This window comes from Diplotaxodon limnothrissa, linkage group LG2, assembly GCF_057381915.1.
Source record: "Diplotaxodon limnothrissa isolate DT_005_m linkage group LG2, D_limnothrissa_male_GT1.1, whole genome shotgun sequence".
Taxonomy (NCBI): domain Eukaryota; kingdom Metazoa; phylum Chordata; class Actinopteri; order Cichliformes; family Cichlidae; genus Diplotaxodon; species Diplotaxodon limnothrissa.
Window position 1 is genome coordinate 11,157,282 of NC_140597.1, and position 17,025 is coordinate 11,174,306.

General features: G+C 42.8%; 1 protein-coding gene across 3 annotated transcripts in view; it reads right to left on the reverse strand.

The window, feature by feature from the left end:
- Nucleotides 1-3,579, reverse strand: part of LOC146638248 (transcription factor COE3) — a 141,044-nt gene extending 137,465 nt beyond the window's left edge. For all 3 annotated transcript variants that reach the window (XM_085360670.1, XM_085360678.1, XM_085360662.1), the window contains exon 1: nucleotides 3,016-3,579. In XM_085360670.1, coding sequence (XP_085216796.1) covers nucleotides 3,016-3,149 — 134 coding nt within the window. In that variant the 5' untranslated portion in view covers nucleotides 3,150-3,579. The remainder of the gene's footprint in view (nucleotides 1-3,015) is intronic.
- Nucleotides 3,580-17,025: the final 13,446 nt, after the last annotated feature.

Here is a 17,025-nt window from a genome sequence, read left to right on the forward strand (position 1 = left end):
CGTTACGATAAAGGTCTAAATCTAAATGCATAAAATGTTTGCTCAGGAGAATATTCGTCGTTGAAGGTTAGACGATGCTGAGAGGACTGTGTTTGACATTTACAGTCAGGTTTGGACTGTTTTAATGATTTTAACGCAGACGTGCAGTTTAGCTCGTCTGCGTTTGTGTTTTTTTATCCATGTCTTATACAGAAACCTCTCTCGATGTGATCAGATTATCACGTGTGGATAAAAATCCTCCCGTCAAGCGTCTAAAGCTGATTTCTGTCGGGAGTAAAGATGCAGCTGTTTGAGCTTTGACTGGCTCCTCGTGTTTAAGTCTTGGTGTGGTCGTGTGTCTCTGAGCTTCAGCGGCGCTGTTTCCTGTCACGTTAGAAAACATCTCAGACCCGCTAAGCTCAGCCACATTTCTTTCCCGTGTCCTTTGAGCACGTGCAGCTTTAGCTACGCTTGCACGGGTGATGGACAATTAGTGAGGTTTTTATTGGGGAAAATTACCCTCAGATCATCATTTTTTATTGTTTTATTGCTGACTGCTTTCCACTGTGAGAGGCTGAAGGAGCTGGAGTGCCTGCCATCACTCGTCCTGTTCCTGACATTTAAAAATCCCTCAAACTGCAGTGAATTTAACCTCCCTCATCAGAATTAAACAAACCCTCGTTCATGTTAGATTATCTGAATCATCTCAGGTGTGACGTGCTTTATTCCGCTCTGCCTCTTCTTTCTGAAACTCGACTCTTTGTCCATCTGTCTGCGCTGCACACACAGCATCTCCTGCACATCTGTCCGTCCTGGAAGAGGATCCCTCTGAGGTTTCTCCCTCTTTTCTTTCCTCCTCATCGTTCCGGCTTTTGTCACTTTCAAGCTTTTGCTGAATGACGTTTAAATATTATCCACAAAAAGAAAGCAGTGATTAACGTGTGCACAATAAGTGTGGGAACTTTCCCACGCTGTACACATCTGAGTCCATTTGCTTCCACTTCTAAATGCTGCTTTAAGATTACAAATGTGCAGCTTCAGTCATTCCAGATTTTCTTTAAAGCAGCAGAAACAGTCTGCGACCTCTCCTCTGTGTGATTGAGAGTTTCTACATTTAAAGCCGAGACAATGGCAGTAAAAGCTTAAACTGATCAGCTGGCGGGATGTTTAGAAAGTTAAAGGACGTGAGCAGAGAGAAGCAACTCGGTGTAATGAGCTCAGATCCACCTGCTCGGGAAACGGCGAGGCTACAAAAACACTGAATCCAGTTATTAAAGCAACGTGCGGATGAAGGACGGACGCTCGGGATCAGCGTTAATGTGCAGGAGAGTTTAAGTATCCGTGAGGAGCGTTTGCCTCAAAGTCCTCAGAGTGTAAAATTCAAAACACAAAGAGTTGCTCTTTGTTTAAATTCAGCCAGAAACAGGAATAAAATTCAGCTTTTCTCCAGCAATATTGATTTTATTTTAAAAATCTGCAGTTTGGAGTTTTGTGTGCAGCAATACTTCTTTTTTTTTATCTGATGTCTCTGGATGCATTAAGTGCAGAGATCTCCCTCCTCTGCAGCTTAGGGCAAATTATTTTATTTTATACATATTTTTTTATCTGTATTTTGGTCTGAAAAAAATCTGTCATAAATATCTGCTTAGCTCTTCACTTTGTGCAAAATTAGGTATGCAAAATGTATTTATTGTGCAGGTTTCACACACTTTAGTCTTCAGATCTCATTCTTCCTTATTTTAAAGCTAAAATTGGTATTTTATTAATAAATCTAAAATTAAACTGAAGATTTTGGATTTATAAACTACAAATATGCTTCAGCCCATGTGTTTATGTTTTTACTGACGCGTTTTGATGAGCTGAGAAAATAATGTTAGTGATTATGTGTGCAGGTGAGGAGCTCGGACGGATTTAAACCACAGAACAAATTCAGGAGGAGATGTTTTAAAGTTTACAGGGAGTCAGAGGCCATCCCACGCCGTGGACGGATGCGGTTTCTGTGGAGCTTCTTCAGACTGCTGATGGATTTTTTTTCCTCTCTTCGTGTTCAGGTGATTTAAACCTGAAGCAGAAAAGCGCGCATTGATTTATCTGAGTGAGGCGGTCAGATTTCAGCCGGAGATGCTTTAAGCAGTTTAAACTCTCAGATTCTGCGTCGCGTTTTAATCAGTAGAAAAAAAATAAAAATGTGGAGTTTCTAGTGAAAAAACCTAAATGTAAAAACTGTCAGTATAAAAAATGTAAGAGCGAGATTTTAATTAAAAGCTGAATGAGTGTTTTTGTTGTTAAATTAAAGCTGCAGTTTGAAATTAATTTAACCTGAAAATAAAAAATAGTAAAAACACAAAAATCGTTTCAAAGTGATTTTAAATGAAGACTTTCTGCTTTCGGCTTCCTTTAACCTGTGACCCACTTTCACGCGGGGTTATTTTCCTTCACGCGGGGTTAACTTTCTGTAATTCGGGATTATTAATAAATTAATTCTGGGTTTTAATGGTTTGCTGTGATCGTGAGAATTATTCTCTGAGCTGTTCTCAGGGCAGCGGCTTCGAGCCTCCTCGCGCTCTGTGTGCGCACCGTGTCTTCTGGTCCGCGGGGTGGGAGCCGTGGACGGTATTTCACGCTGAGGTTTGTGGAGCGCAGTCGGCGGGCAGCCGCTGGAGCCGACCCCGGCAGAGAGGAGCTGCGCCCAGGCGCTTAGCGCCTCGCGCTCCCACAGGTTTGATTATTTTGGAGGCTTCCGCCTTTGATCATTTTTATTCTCCGAGCCTCTCGGACTCACTCTGAACCTCACACTGAACCTCAAAGTCAAACTTTACAAACCGGATTTTTATCGTTCTGAAGTTTTAGAGGAGCGGAGCGCGTGGGAATCGTCCTCGCGCTGGTTTAACTTTGCCTTTTTCTTTTTGCCCCCCGCGCGCGACACTTTTCAGATCCTGCAAGATGCAAACTGCCACCTTCACCTGGACTGTCACGCTCACTCACTCACTGGCACACTCACGAAAAGTCGCCCGCGTGCTTTTGTGGGATTTTTACCTCTGTGCCGCTGTGTTGGCGTCCAAAATCCCCGCGCCCTGCATCCACGAGCGGACCGGGGTCATGCCGGTGGGGAGCGGCTCCTCCTTCATGGTTAGGGCCCCCCGGGGGAGGCTGTCCTGGATGGAGAACATCAAAGTGTCCTTCTGGGAGCTTTGTCTTCACCAGAAACACGAAAGAAGAAGAAGAAGAATAATCCTCCCTGTACCAGCCACTCAAAAAGCCAAAGGACCACCTGGATTAAGGTGGAGAAAAGAGGAGGAAGGAGGGGAGGAGGAGGGGTGGGGTGGGGGGGCACACGAGCGAGCGAGCTTCCCCAAAGTACCGGGTCCTGATCCAGAGAAGAGCCCCGGATCCCTGTGGGTGTCTCCGGGGTTGTTTTAGATCCCAGCCCCGGCTCGCAGCAGTCCGGGCTTTAAAGCTGCGCCCGTGTGAAGTTAAAGGCGGTCGGAGAGAGGAGCGGAGAGCGGGGAGAGCATCTCAGAGGAGGCGGCGGAGAATCAGCCTGACGCCGCGAGAACGGAGCGGCAGAGCCGGGATCAGAGGGAGGCGAGCAGCCGCGGATTGTGGAAAAATGAAAAGTGGGGTAAAAAAATAGGCGAGCGCTTCAAAAAGGAGTAAAATGAAATGATTAGCAAACAAGAGGGAGGGCCGGGCCGAGGAAGGCTGCTGCTCCCGGGGGAGCAGGGGGATTGGGCAGCGAGGAATCTCATCCCCTCCCTCCCCGGCTCTTTATGGCTCCTCCGTCCCGGCGGAGAGCTCCTTCTCCCGGGGTCCGGGGCTCCGGAGCTCCCGGGGGACCGACGCGAAGCTGGGGGGGCGGGGCAGACACCAAATATGGGCCGCTCGTTTGAATACTGGTCGCGCCTCTGGCTGCTCATTGGCTGAAAGCTCGCGTTGCGTCATTGTTTTGCAAACCGCGCGCCAAATAAGGGTTTCCGCGTGTTGGGCCGCGCGCGCTGTGAAAAATGAAGTTTGAAGAAGTAAAAGAATCAAAGCAACACCAGCGCGAGACCAGAGCGGGCCACGCAGGTACACCGGTACCTGACACTCGTCTCACACTTGCTGCCGTCACTTCCGGCCCTCGCACCCTCGCTTCATCCGAACCTTCCGGGCCCGCGCGCGCTCCGCGTTTCACCCCGAACCTGATAACAAGCCGCCAACCCGCGGGATTAACGGGCCCCACGCGGAGTAATCTCCTCTGTCATCCCGCGTGCAGCCTCACCGACACGGCGGCACGCAAATACCACAACAGAGTGCGCTTTTTACGCACGGACATATGGCGCTCAAAAACACACACGCACTCTTTCTCTCTTTCTCTCTCTCTCTTTCTTTCTATCTCTCACACACACACATACACACTCTTTCTCTCCCTCTCTCTTTCTCTCTCACACACACACACTCTCTCTTTCTCTCTCTTTCTCTTTCTCTCTCACACACACATACACACACACCCGGAGGGAAACCGCTAATAAGCTGTTTTATTTCACACCGCTTTAAAATGTGTGTTTGATTTCAAAGTCAAAGCGAGAAGCACCTCCAAGACCTGTCACGCCTCCTCCGGCGACAGTGATAATAATAATGATAATAATAACAGTGATAATAATGATAACGGTACCGTAATAACCGTTTTCAGCTCGTCTCTCGCTGTTGTGCCTGATCTGACGTCTGCAGCAGTCATCTCTGTTGGTTTTCGTGGCAGGAGCAGAATTCCTCTAATTAAGCAAAAACTCCAGAGCAGCGCTGATTAAATATTTATCCTCCTTTAGCCCGCTGCCTCCCTCCAGGGAAACAGAAACGTCTGGAAAGCCTGGAAAAATACTTCTGTGTAGGGAGAGAAAAAGTCAATGAGACGCTGCAAACATGTTGGCGATGAAGAGGAGGGTGATGAAGACGGGCCGGATTAGAAACCAGACGGCAACAGACTCGCGAAAATATTCATTATAAAAATTATTTTACAGCTTTAATATGTAGCCTGTAATTATGTGCCTTACGTGGTGACCTTATGTTAAATAAAATTTCAGGTTTATTAATGAAATTGGCGCTATAATAAATGTAATTTATTTTTTCCACCCTGAGAATCATTTTTACAGGTTGTGGGGGATGAAAGCTGTTTTTTAATTTTCAGTATTAATTTCATTTAATGTAAATTTGTTTTATTTTGATGGTGCTTTTGATTCTTTAATATTACTTGAAGGTAATGAAGCCTGCTGCCAAATAAAACAGCCCCTCAAATCAGAAGTCTTTTCAAGGAATCCTTGAAATCCTTAAATATGATGCTGAAACCCCCACGACCCTTAGGAAACCTTTAAAAGTCAACTGACATCCCTTAAAATCCAAACAAGGATCTAAAACTGCACCAGGAGCTGCTTCAGGTGCACCTCGCCCACCTGTAGTTGCAGCATATGCTAAAGAAACCTTCCTGGAAAACCTGAAACATTCCAGGGACTCATAAAGGCCGATTAACTACAGATCAAGAACCGCCAGCCTCTAACAACAACAACAACAACAACCTTTATTTATAGAGCACATTAAAAGCCTAGGCATACCAAAGTGCTTTACAGAAAAACAATAAAGAAAAAGCACCAGACGACAAGGACCTCCCTTAAATACTCCTGTAGTTAAACTCCTCTCTCCCACACAGAAATCCCCAAATCTTTAAAAATCACCTAAATGTCCCTCGTAGAACTGCCTGAAAAAAATCCAGTGAGCTGACCCTGAATTCCAGCATATCCTGGAATATGAAAACAAAATTTCTCAATATCTTCTATAATTATTTTTTTAAACACAATGAAAACTGTTCAAAGCCCTCACATCTGATAAACTGTCATCTACACCACCTGAGAAACTTTAATAACCACCCAAACATCCTCAAACCATCACAATTGTCAAAACACTCCAATAAACTGCTTCACGTGAACCTGGACCTGCCTGGAATTTCAGAACATCTTCAAGAAAACATCCTGGAAAACGCACGTGGTAGAATTTCTTCCAACTTCATCTAACAACTCCAAGAGCACCAATGGAAGGAGGTCATTACCTCCTTCCATTGGTGTCTTCTCAGAAGCAGGACTGTTTGCTGGAACCTTTGAAAATGACCTGAACTTTAATTATAACAATCTTCATTAGAAAAACCTGACGGCTCTGGAATCCAGCCTGCACGTCAGGCAGCTCATTGAACCTCCCTTTAGATGCACCTTGCCCTGGCACTCACTTAAAAACACCCGAGGCCTCCACCATGGACCCCCTGGAACTGCTTCCAAGTAACCGTGGAACTCCAGAGTCCCTCATCGAGTACCCTTCATCTGTCTTCAAACCATCCTGGAGCTGGCTTAAGAGCCGCTGCCAGGCCTGTTCTCCGAGGCAGACCTACGAGAACAATGATTGGACGAGCGGGATGCGACCACACGAGCACTAAACGCACATTTAGACATACGCTGCACAGACACATGCGCATTTAAATCTCCTTTTAACCTTTAAGACGGATCTCCAACATTCAAAGATAAACACACCTTTACCTGCGTTTTATTTTTTCACTTTAATGACTTTATTAATTCTTCATAATAAACAGGATAATCTGTCGTGCATGAAACACAGATGTTGCTTTGTTCTGTAACACTGCTGCTAAAAACATAAATTCACAAGTGACTTCAAGCAGCAGCTGCAGTCAGGAGGGCTCAGTCTACAGACACAGGGCGCCACACAGTGGGCAAAGACCAGTACTGCGAGCCTGATCAGCACGCTGCGGCTCATCAGAAATAATCGTCGGTATCAGTGATGTGTCCAGCCGTGAGGAAAAATCAAACTATTCCGAGCAGTGAGATTAAAGTTTGAAACTGAAGCCACCGTAACCTGAGTGTACTTTATCTACCAGAGTGAAAGAAACAGACATTTAGAATTACAAGTCTTTGATATGAACAGCACGTTTAGTCACCCACTGATTGCAGAGATCTTCTCTCTGACCGGACTGAAAACAGAATAACAACATGAGCGTAAATCCTGACTCAGGCCCCGTTTCCCTGACTCTTTTAGGCCCCTGAAACATATTTGGGGAAATCCTGGAACTGGAGAAATTTGGCATAAAACACAACATTGTCCTTCTTTTAGTCATGATGAGTCAAAGCACATGTTAGTAGGTCACTGCGCTGTTCTGTTCTCCTGTTTAACAGATATCAAATCATAAATGTTCAGTTTAAAATGTTAAAAAAGGCTCAAACATCCTAAAAAAATGCGATTATCACATTTATTTATATCCAATTGTTTCATTTTTTTTCTCTGCTGATTTGATTTCATTCTCTCAGCCACAGAAAATTTATGTTTAAATTCTTTCACAGCTCTGCCCCCACAGTGCCGGTGCCCACCCCGGGCAAATTAGGTAGAATGAATGAGATTTCCGTACCGGATCAGTCGGGGCATGAGTTAACAATGGCCGCCACTGGTGCTGCTGACCAGCAGGGCACCGGCGGAAGACAGAAGAGGAGGAGAAGGAGGAGGCAGAGAGAGAGAAGGAAAGGCTGGAGCGTGGAGGTGAGAGCAGGGACTCTAAATGTAGGAACTATGGCTGGCAAAGGGAAAGCCGATAGGAAAGAATGATGACGATGGAGCGAGCAGGAGGAAGAAAGGAAGAGCACAGAGGAGGTTCATGGATGTAGTGAAGGAGGACGTGCAGAGGGTTGGTGTGACCGCAGAGGAGGCTGGGATAGGAGGAGATGGTGATCCCTGAAGGGGACCGAACCCAGGAAGAAGTGTTTACTAAGTTCTCTCATTACAAGAGAATGTTTCTATACAACTTTCCACCTTAAATCCACTTCAGCTTCATCATTTCAGCTCACTGTTTGGTGCTGTGGTGACGTTTCGGCATCAGAATAAACTGCTGCGTGTGTCTTTGGACAGAATAAAATAAATCAGACTTTAATGTTGAAAACATGACACACACTGAGGACTTTTATCCAAACTCGCTGTCTGCCTGCTGATGTTTAACATCAGGATGTTACAGTAAGTTTGACTGGTTAGTCTGAGTGAGCCGCTGAGCTTTCGTTACTGCAGCACTTACTTTTCTCAAACTTCTGATTATTCATTCATTTTCTCTCTGACCAAGTTAAAAACTGACCCACAGTCAGTGTGTGCGTGAAATTCAGGGTTCAAACATTCACAATCATGTTGAGTGGGTAAATAAGCCAACCAGTGTTACACATTAAGGTGGATTTACATTAAAGACCCATTGGATCATTTCCATCTCCATAATTTTCCGCTTTAACTCCACCAGGAGAGCTTTGCATGATTCTCCGTTCAAGCTAATCTTTCTTTATCTTATCCTGGGTCCCTCAGCTCATCATCTGTCTGAAACAAGCTGTCTTAGCCCCTCCCCCTTTTAAAGGTAAACGTTCTTCTGATTGGGCATGCTTTGCAAATAGATGATCAATATGGTTACTGTGCCTGAGGTGCCCGTCCTCCTCATGACATCATGCAGATCCAAAAATGGCAACAAAAAAAAAAAAGATTTTGTCTTTATGATTGGCAGTCTGAGTTTTTAGCTCACAGGGTTTACTGTATGTTCACTGACGTTGTTATTTATTCATGGTTAATATCAGCATGCACCACTGGAACAGGATATAAGAACCAGGAAGTAAAGAAAACCAAAAGAACTCTCCTTCAAACACACGACTGCGGTGGTTCCAAAGAATCGGACGGCGTTAATGTCTTTGTCAGCCGCCATACAGAAACAGCTCTCATGGAGTTCTGATTTTCCAGAGGTGTAAAATTATTTCTTTAATAAGGTAAATGTGTCGAATTTGAACAAAGCAAAAGCTTGAAAAGAGAAAGAGACTGTCACAGAAAACAACTAGTTTAATTCAAAAACTTAAAACCAAGACTGGGTTAAAACACGTCTGTTTAATCTGACTGTAAACCAGCACTGAGGGATTCCTTCTGTTCATGTTTAAATAAAGACGCAAGGAGGGCTGGAAGGAGTGGCATCATCCAAGAGCGCACACACACACACGCATGGACACACACATGCACACTCAGAATGGGAAAATCCAAACAAATCCTTCTTTTCATCCTCTGAAGTGGGATCGAGGCTCGGTGGATCAGAGGATCCTGGAGCCAGCAGACCTCCTGCTGGGAGGGGTCATGACACCACTTCAACTATCTGAGGGGCATTTAACCTCAGAGGTGCCCCCAAACCCTCCTAAATATCCTGCAACACACTCGGTGCTAACCCGCCGCCTGCTGCTGAAACCAGAACTCGATACGCTCACGGCAAACTTCAGGATTTCACCTCAGAGAGTGTTTGATCCACTTTACACGAGAACTTCCCCACACTGCAAAAAGAAAAGTGCACTTTCTCTGCACGTTTATTTGATATTTTCAAATTATATTTCAAATGTCTGAGTGGCGTCATTTATAATCCTCACTGCATACTGTGCTGTGATGTTTTTAATCCTAAAAATGGGAATTTGTCAAAGGGGAGTGTGAGGAATGGAAAGCTGTGTGCTTTTTAACATTACTGAATGTTATTGAATCATTTTCAAAGATTTCAATAATGTAAATATTTTGAGTGTTTCTGAACAAAATAGTTAAATTATTCCAGGTCTGCAATCCAGATGTTTTGGGGGTTTCGTGTTTGTTTGTTTTTTCAGACTTAGGCTGAAACAGAAGCATGGAAATAAAAAAAGATGAAAAAACATCCCGACTATGATGACGTCACTGTAATGTTGTAGCAGTGTAACGAGTTTGTGAGAACGCAACAGATGAGGATTTGCATATAATTGATATTTTTTTGCTCAGTTTTACATAAAAATTATTGAAAAACAAAACGAATCCCTACAGAACACTATCATGTCTTTCAGAGAAAAAGAAACTCAAACAGAGACATGAAATAGTCACTTAGTTTCGTGAAGTTTGACATCACAGCTGTTCACAATGCCTTCATTTAATTGGTCTGAAAGGTGACTTTACTGCAGCACCTGGTCTGGGCTCAGTCCATAGGCTCTCTGGCCAATCACAGGCCTCCTCAGAGTCGCAGTGTTTGGCTGGTTTGTGCAGACTGAGCTGACAGCAGCCTCTCCGTGGCTTTAATAGTTCCTGCTAACCTCAACCAAAACTCAAAGGCAGACCTGTAATTATATCTGCCAGCAGCTTATCATTTATTCCTTTGATTGTATTTTTGATCCAAGAGTGTGACCACGGCAACAATAACATGAAAGAAAACCGATGCACTTGAGAACTGTGCATGAACTGTAAAACTCACTGTATCAGTAATCTAAAGTGCATTTTTCCACCTCTGATTGTTGCAGCGATACTTTATACTTCCTCATCTCGTAGACTTCAGCTGGAAAATCAGCAGCAGATTTGAGATTTCCTGCAAAGTTTGTCTGCAGCTTACTGAATTCTGAGGCTCGAATAAACGAGGTAAACATGAGCATCCTGAGACCGCATGCCTCCCTCCACGTTGTGCATGGACCGAGAACCTGGATCCAGAAAGAGAATACTTCCTTGGGAACATCATAACGTTCACTCCCAGTTTTTCTTATTCCAGTTTGATGTTTTTGTGAGGATATCACACCAAATATCCACTTTCCCCCCCTAAACTCCTGCATCCTGATTATTTTAGGAGCAGGGTTTGTAGGGTTTTCCAGCAGGACTACGCATGTCAGCACAATCCGTCAGCCTACACCGAAGCTAGTGAGTGTGTTACCTTATTTGACAGAAAGCTGCGGATGTTCCTGTTACTTCTCACCTCTTCCATCCTTCATCCGGGGCCTCTGTGTCTCAGGAAGCAGGAGAAGCTCAGCGGTTCCATCCTCTGATTTCTGGGAAAGACGGTGAACCACAAATCGCTCCTGTTGCATACCTGTGAGGGTGTGTTAGATACACAGTGCAGAATAAAGAGCTGCATGAATGTGTGATTGATTGGGTGAATCCATGTAAAAGGACTCTATGTAAAAACCAGTGCACTCAAATCCAAACCCACAGAAAATCCAGCTAACCGCCAATTAACCAATTAAGAGTTACACATAATGGCCATTTATAGGTTTATTGAGTGTGAACTGGATCAGTTTTACCTACAAATAATACAGAGACACATTCATGTCTGCTAATTTTTCTTGATACCAAACGTCAAAGGTAAAGAATCCTCCCAAAAACTCCTGGACTGCAAAATGAATCATTTCTAATCCACCCAGAACTATCCATCGTGATCCTGTTAAACAAACAAATAAACAGAGGAATAAATAATAAATACACACTGCATGCTAAATGAGGGACATTTTAGTGCAAAGCTGCAATCACATTGTTATTATTCATATTCTGTTTAGTCTCTTTGTTTTTACTCTCATGTTTCATAATGTTGGTTTCTCTCTTATAGGTTTTATTGTCCAGTTTCAGTAGATTTTCTTCCTTGTATCTGTGATAGTTTCACAGCTTGTACAGTATGTGAGTCGTCCTCTCAGCTTTCTGAACTGCACTGATCTGGATCAGAGCTGCTTATGAGCAAAACTTTAATATTTGGATGCTGCATGTTTGTTCAGGTTCCCTAATAAAAGATGTTTTCACCGTAATCTCTTTTATTTCTGAGGCATTTGGCCTCCATCACGCGGCCTTCCTCACCAACTGAAGGCAGGGAGCGCCATCTGTTGGACAGAAGGGTGGATTACACTGCCGCTCAAACACCAACCACCTGCTTCATTAATAACATCAGTGCTAAATCATCACGGTGCATTTAGATAAAGCAGAGTTCAAAGACACGTGTGTGATTATTCTGTGTGCCTGTAAATGAGACTCAGACGATGAATTTATCACGCTCAGCATACCCATGACAGGGGTCTGCTTATTTCAGTGGACTCAAATATTTATTTCAAATAAAAACTCATTTCAAATATTTCAAACAAAATTTATCCTGGGTAAAAAAGCGAATGAAGCTTTTGATGAGCATTAACATCCTCACATCGACCCGTACATGTTTCAGTGTAAACTCTCAACAGCAAACTTTCTGGCACTTTTTAGATCAGTTAGACTCAGTTACACATTTATGCAGTGGCTCCACAGTTTAGCGCTTTAAACATTCCACGAACAAGCGAATGATCTCAGGTTCAATCCTGAGAGAAGACTGAGGGGTTCCTTCTGCTTTGATTCTGCCACATCAGACACGCAGAGCTACTGGCTGGTTCTCCCAGCACCACAGTACAGACATTCTGTCCTTAAGTAGAAGTACAAATACTACTGTAAAAATAAACTGCAGTGAATGTTGAAGTACTGATTCAACTTCTTTACTCAAGTAAAAAATGGTAAATGGCCTGTATTTATATAGCGCTTTACTAGTCCCTAAGGACCCCAAAGCGCTTTACACATCCAGTCATCCACACATTGGTGATGGCAGCTACATTGTAGCCACAGCCACCCTGGGGCGCACTGACAGAGGCGAGGCTGCCGGACACTGGTGCCACCGGGCCCTCTGACCACCACCAGTAGGCAACGGGTGAAGTGTCGTGCCCAAGGACACAACGACCGAGACTGTCCGAGCCGGGGCTCGAACCGGCAACCTTCCGATTACAAGGCAAACTCCCAACTCTTGAGCCACGATTGCCCCAAAAAGTACAGGCTCTTAAATGTACCCAAAGTAATAAAGTAAAAGTAGCTCTTTGGAGGTTTTTTCTATTTTGTGCAAAGATAACTGAACCTTGCTCTATATTAACATAATGATAAATTAATATTGGTAAATACAGACTTTAGTCTAATGTTTTTATTATAATTATACTCAGCTTCAATCTGAAAAAAAGAAGAAAAGTAAAAGTAACTCTATCTCCTGTTGCCTCCATTGTAGAGGGCCATTTTACCTCTAAACAGGAAAATGTGTGTAGTCAGGGGTTAAAGTGGATTCAGCAGGTGGGAGAACACTAAACTGGTTGTAATGGTTCAGTGTGGGAAAAATAATCATAACTCACAATAACTTCTACTGAGAGCTCCAGTAGATTTTCTTAGTGTGCAGGCTGTGATCAGCTGACCTGCTGCTCTTTGTGGATGTACACAAATGAATTCAAGCCTTTAAATAACACAGTTAGTCTCCCTCAGTTTGATTTCTAGTACGTTTCACAATATGAAACAACATAATCTCACATGTACAGACGCAATATGTGATTTAACAACATGAGGGCTTACATGTGAGCTTTAAATGAGCGGTCCTTCACTTTAAATCTAACCTCTTTTCTTCCTCTCCTGTCTTTCTTATCTTTCTCCATCTCTGACTAAAGTTAGCTCTTTCTTTTCTCTACCTGTGAAATACAGTAGCTGGGTCTTTAGTAGTGATGGGATTTCCGGCTCTTTTTAGAGATCTTTTGGCTCGGATCACTAAAAAGAGCCGGCTCTTTCGGCTCCCAACCAGCTCTTCAGGTTGTTTTGTTGCTTTCATTAATTTATTATTAACAATAATATAAAATTATACACAAAAGGAATTACTAATGTAAAAGAAAGTGGTTTTATTTATATATGTTTATATATAAATATATGCGGTGGCCCCTAGAGACAAAGCATGTACAAACTCCAAAACACATTTCTAGCGTTAACTGAACTTCCAAAACAGAAATACCTAGATCACTTAAATTACACAATTGAAAGCATGTGTGTATTGTTTGTGTATTTATACACAGGCACTCATATATATTCAAATAATTTAAAAAAAATGTTCATTTACCTGTTACTACCACACACCAAATCCGGTCATTGGTAATTCCTGGCTTGTGTAGCCTCTAGGTAACAAAGCTCAACACTGCCCCTAGCATCCTGGAGCACTTCTGTTGTGTTTTGTACGTGTTTTGAAGTTTGTACTGTTTTGGAGCTTGTATGTGCTTTGTCTCTAGGGGCCACCGTAAATATACCTTTATTTATTCACTCCACATAAAATGTAATAAATAAATCATATAATACAAAAACCAACAATTCACATTTCAACTTTTAACTATTTAAATTTTCAGCTTTTTCCTTTTAAACAAATTTAAAGTGAAACAACACAAAACACTGCAAACCACAACACAATTAAATATAAACTAAAATATGAAAACAAAAAGAACATGCATATTCTCTGTCATATGAACCTGCATGAATAAACTTTCTGAATCCTTTATCATCTGCAACTGAAAATAGTTGTGGACAGGGCTGGACTGGGACAAAAAATCGGCCCGGGCATTTTGACTAGAGACCGGCCCACCAAAAATGTGACGTCATTCAGAGGTAACTTGTGGCAAGAGGTACTAGCCCATGCAGGCTTTCAATTGAACTCAGTTACACAGCGATAAAAAGAAACACAAAAAATAGCAGGTGTTGTGCCAAAAAGTGATTTCCGGTATTTGCCAAAAACTGATTGCTCGTATTTAAATTGCTATAAGTAACTTGTTGGGCTATAATATGTGAAACATATGTCAAATGCATCCCTCATGGATGACATGAAGTCATCTCTCCATCTCTCTCTGCTGCTCTTTTATTTCTCTCTCTTGCTCCATCTCTCTCTGCTGCTCTTCTGTCTCCTCTGTCACAGACTTCTCCACTTTTGATGATAAATCAGCCTGGTGCAACATGTAAGGATTGGCACAATTTGTTAAGATTTTGAGGAGTTTGAGAAACTAACCTTAAGCATAAAATAAAATTTACTATCAGTAACTTCATAGCACCCGCCCAGCAGTATATAAACTCCGTCATGCTAGCTAGTACGCAGTACCAGTTATTCTAAGCGACTGTAAAAAGTCAGCACAACGAAAACAAACTACAACTAAACTTGGTTTATATCTGACACAGATAGACAGCAGGTCATAACTTCTTACCTGAAGTTCAGTTCCTCTGCCACTATGACCGGCGGCCGCCTCGGGTCTCTCCTCCTCTTGCCTCCCCTTTCCCTTATCCACCTGCTGGCCTCCACCACTTGCTGATGTTGCTAAATCTGTGGAAGCTATGCCATAGCTACCGCCAAACAATTCAGTTATTTTTACACATTTGGCAGCGTCTGCCTGAAGGGCTTGTTTCTTTTTGGCCCTAATTTTTTCTGCACCTCCTTTCCTTTTTTTGTTCTCCATTTTCTTTAGTTCGTCTATAAGATTGCTAAACAAGGGGGAGGGTGCATCCGACCTCCTCGGCTGTAATTGGTCCAGCCCAGAGTCGATCATGACCAATTGGCCAATCCAACACCTTTCATTATTTATACCCTTCCAAAAAAAAAAAAAAAATGATCGGCCCATAAAAACAAAAAATCGCCAGGCGCTGGCCAGTCCAGCTATGGTTGTGGATGATTACTAGACCGTTTCTAATGTGACGTTGTTGTCCCTGGCTCTCTTTCTCTCTCTCTCCCTCCTGCTCTGTTCCTGTGCTACTGGTGTGTAACTACCGCCCCGCCCCCCTCTGCCCGGTAAAGCACAAGGCTCACGTGCAGAGTGAAGCGAAAAAAAGCGCGAGAGAGAGTGAGAGAAAGAAATAAAACCCACGGCTCTCGATAAGGAGCAGGCTCGCTTCATTCACGTCATAGAGTCGGCTCTAAGAGCCATTTCATTCAGGACTGACACATCACTACTCAGTGATTAAACTGCCAATAACCATCTGGAACAATAGTGATCAATAGATGTAACAGAATACTCAACTCCCCAAAAAATTAAAGTCAAGTGGAGATAGAAGCAAGGAATTTTTAATACTTCCACTTCCTTTTATAACTTATATTATAACTTATTTTATTTGTTCTGTTAATTTGAATGAACGGGCTTTTTTTTCCTCAGACTTCAATGAAATAAATGTTTTTAAAAACAGCAGAAAATATGATTGTTGTTAACTGCTGTGAAAATATTTGAAATGTTGTTTATTTTCCATATAAAACCTTTTTCTCTGTGTGAATGAGCAGATCATACTTAAATAAAGACATTTATTTTAACAAAAATACAGTAATAATTAACAATTTCTGTAGTGTTAGGTTGCAACCAGCAGTTATCATTATTACCAATAAAATAAGTCAACTAATAAATATATGTTTCCTTTAAAACAAAGTAAATAAAATAATCCCCATTTTCAAACAATCTTTTCTTGAATATTAGTAAACGCAAATGAAACTGCCTTTGTTGGCATGTGTGGAGGACCCCCTTAGCGACTTTTTTTCTAAAAAGCGACTAGCGACTTTTTCTGGTGTTATTGGAGACTTATTTATGACGACTTTTTGACGTGAAAGCACATATTGCTCTTACTCTCAACAAGCAGCGGGTGCTGCCGTGGGCACCTCGCCGGTGCCAAGGCGCTCACGGGCGGAGGATAGTCCTCCCCCAGCTGCTATCAGGGCAGGAGATGTTCACATCTATGCGCCCCAACTGCAAATGAATCGCGCATGAGCGAAGCCGCTGCTCCAGCGCTGACTGTAGCAGTCAGTTCTTATTTTACTGTTATGTTGTTTTGTGGATCACAAGGTTTAAAACTACTTATAAACACACACACAAAGTAACTCAACCAGAGTGCCTATTTCAGGTCACCTACTACTACTCACCACAGGAGTTGCGTTGGAATTGTGACATTAGACATACAATAATTGCTAAAAGAAATTTTATTTGTAGTTCTAAATAAATTCTAAATGCATTTAGGACGTTTTTACTCACTTTATGTCTCTTCCACGATGTTATTTTTCCTCTCCTACAATGTAGGTTACAATTACATTAGCATGACCAATTATGCAAATTAGGTGATGACGTCATTTGAATGGTAAATGGCCTGTATTTGTATAGCGCTTTTCTAGTCCCTAAGGACCCTAAAGCGCTTTACACAACCTGTCATCCACCCATTCACACACACATTCACACACATTTAGCGACTTCTAGCAACTTTTAGGACAGCCAATAGCGATTTTCCTTACTGAGGAGTTGGCAACACTGCCTCAGACCTCTGTAGCAGGTGGCTTCGGCCCTACTGATGCCAGTAGGTCTTCTGGATAATAAACAGGGTCGGAGTGAGACCTCCACCCTATCGGTGGTTCTTATTTGGTGTCCGGAAACAAGG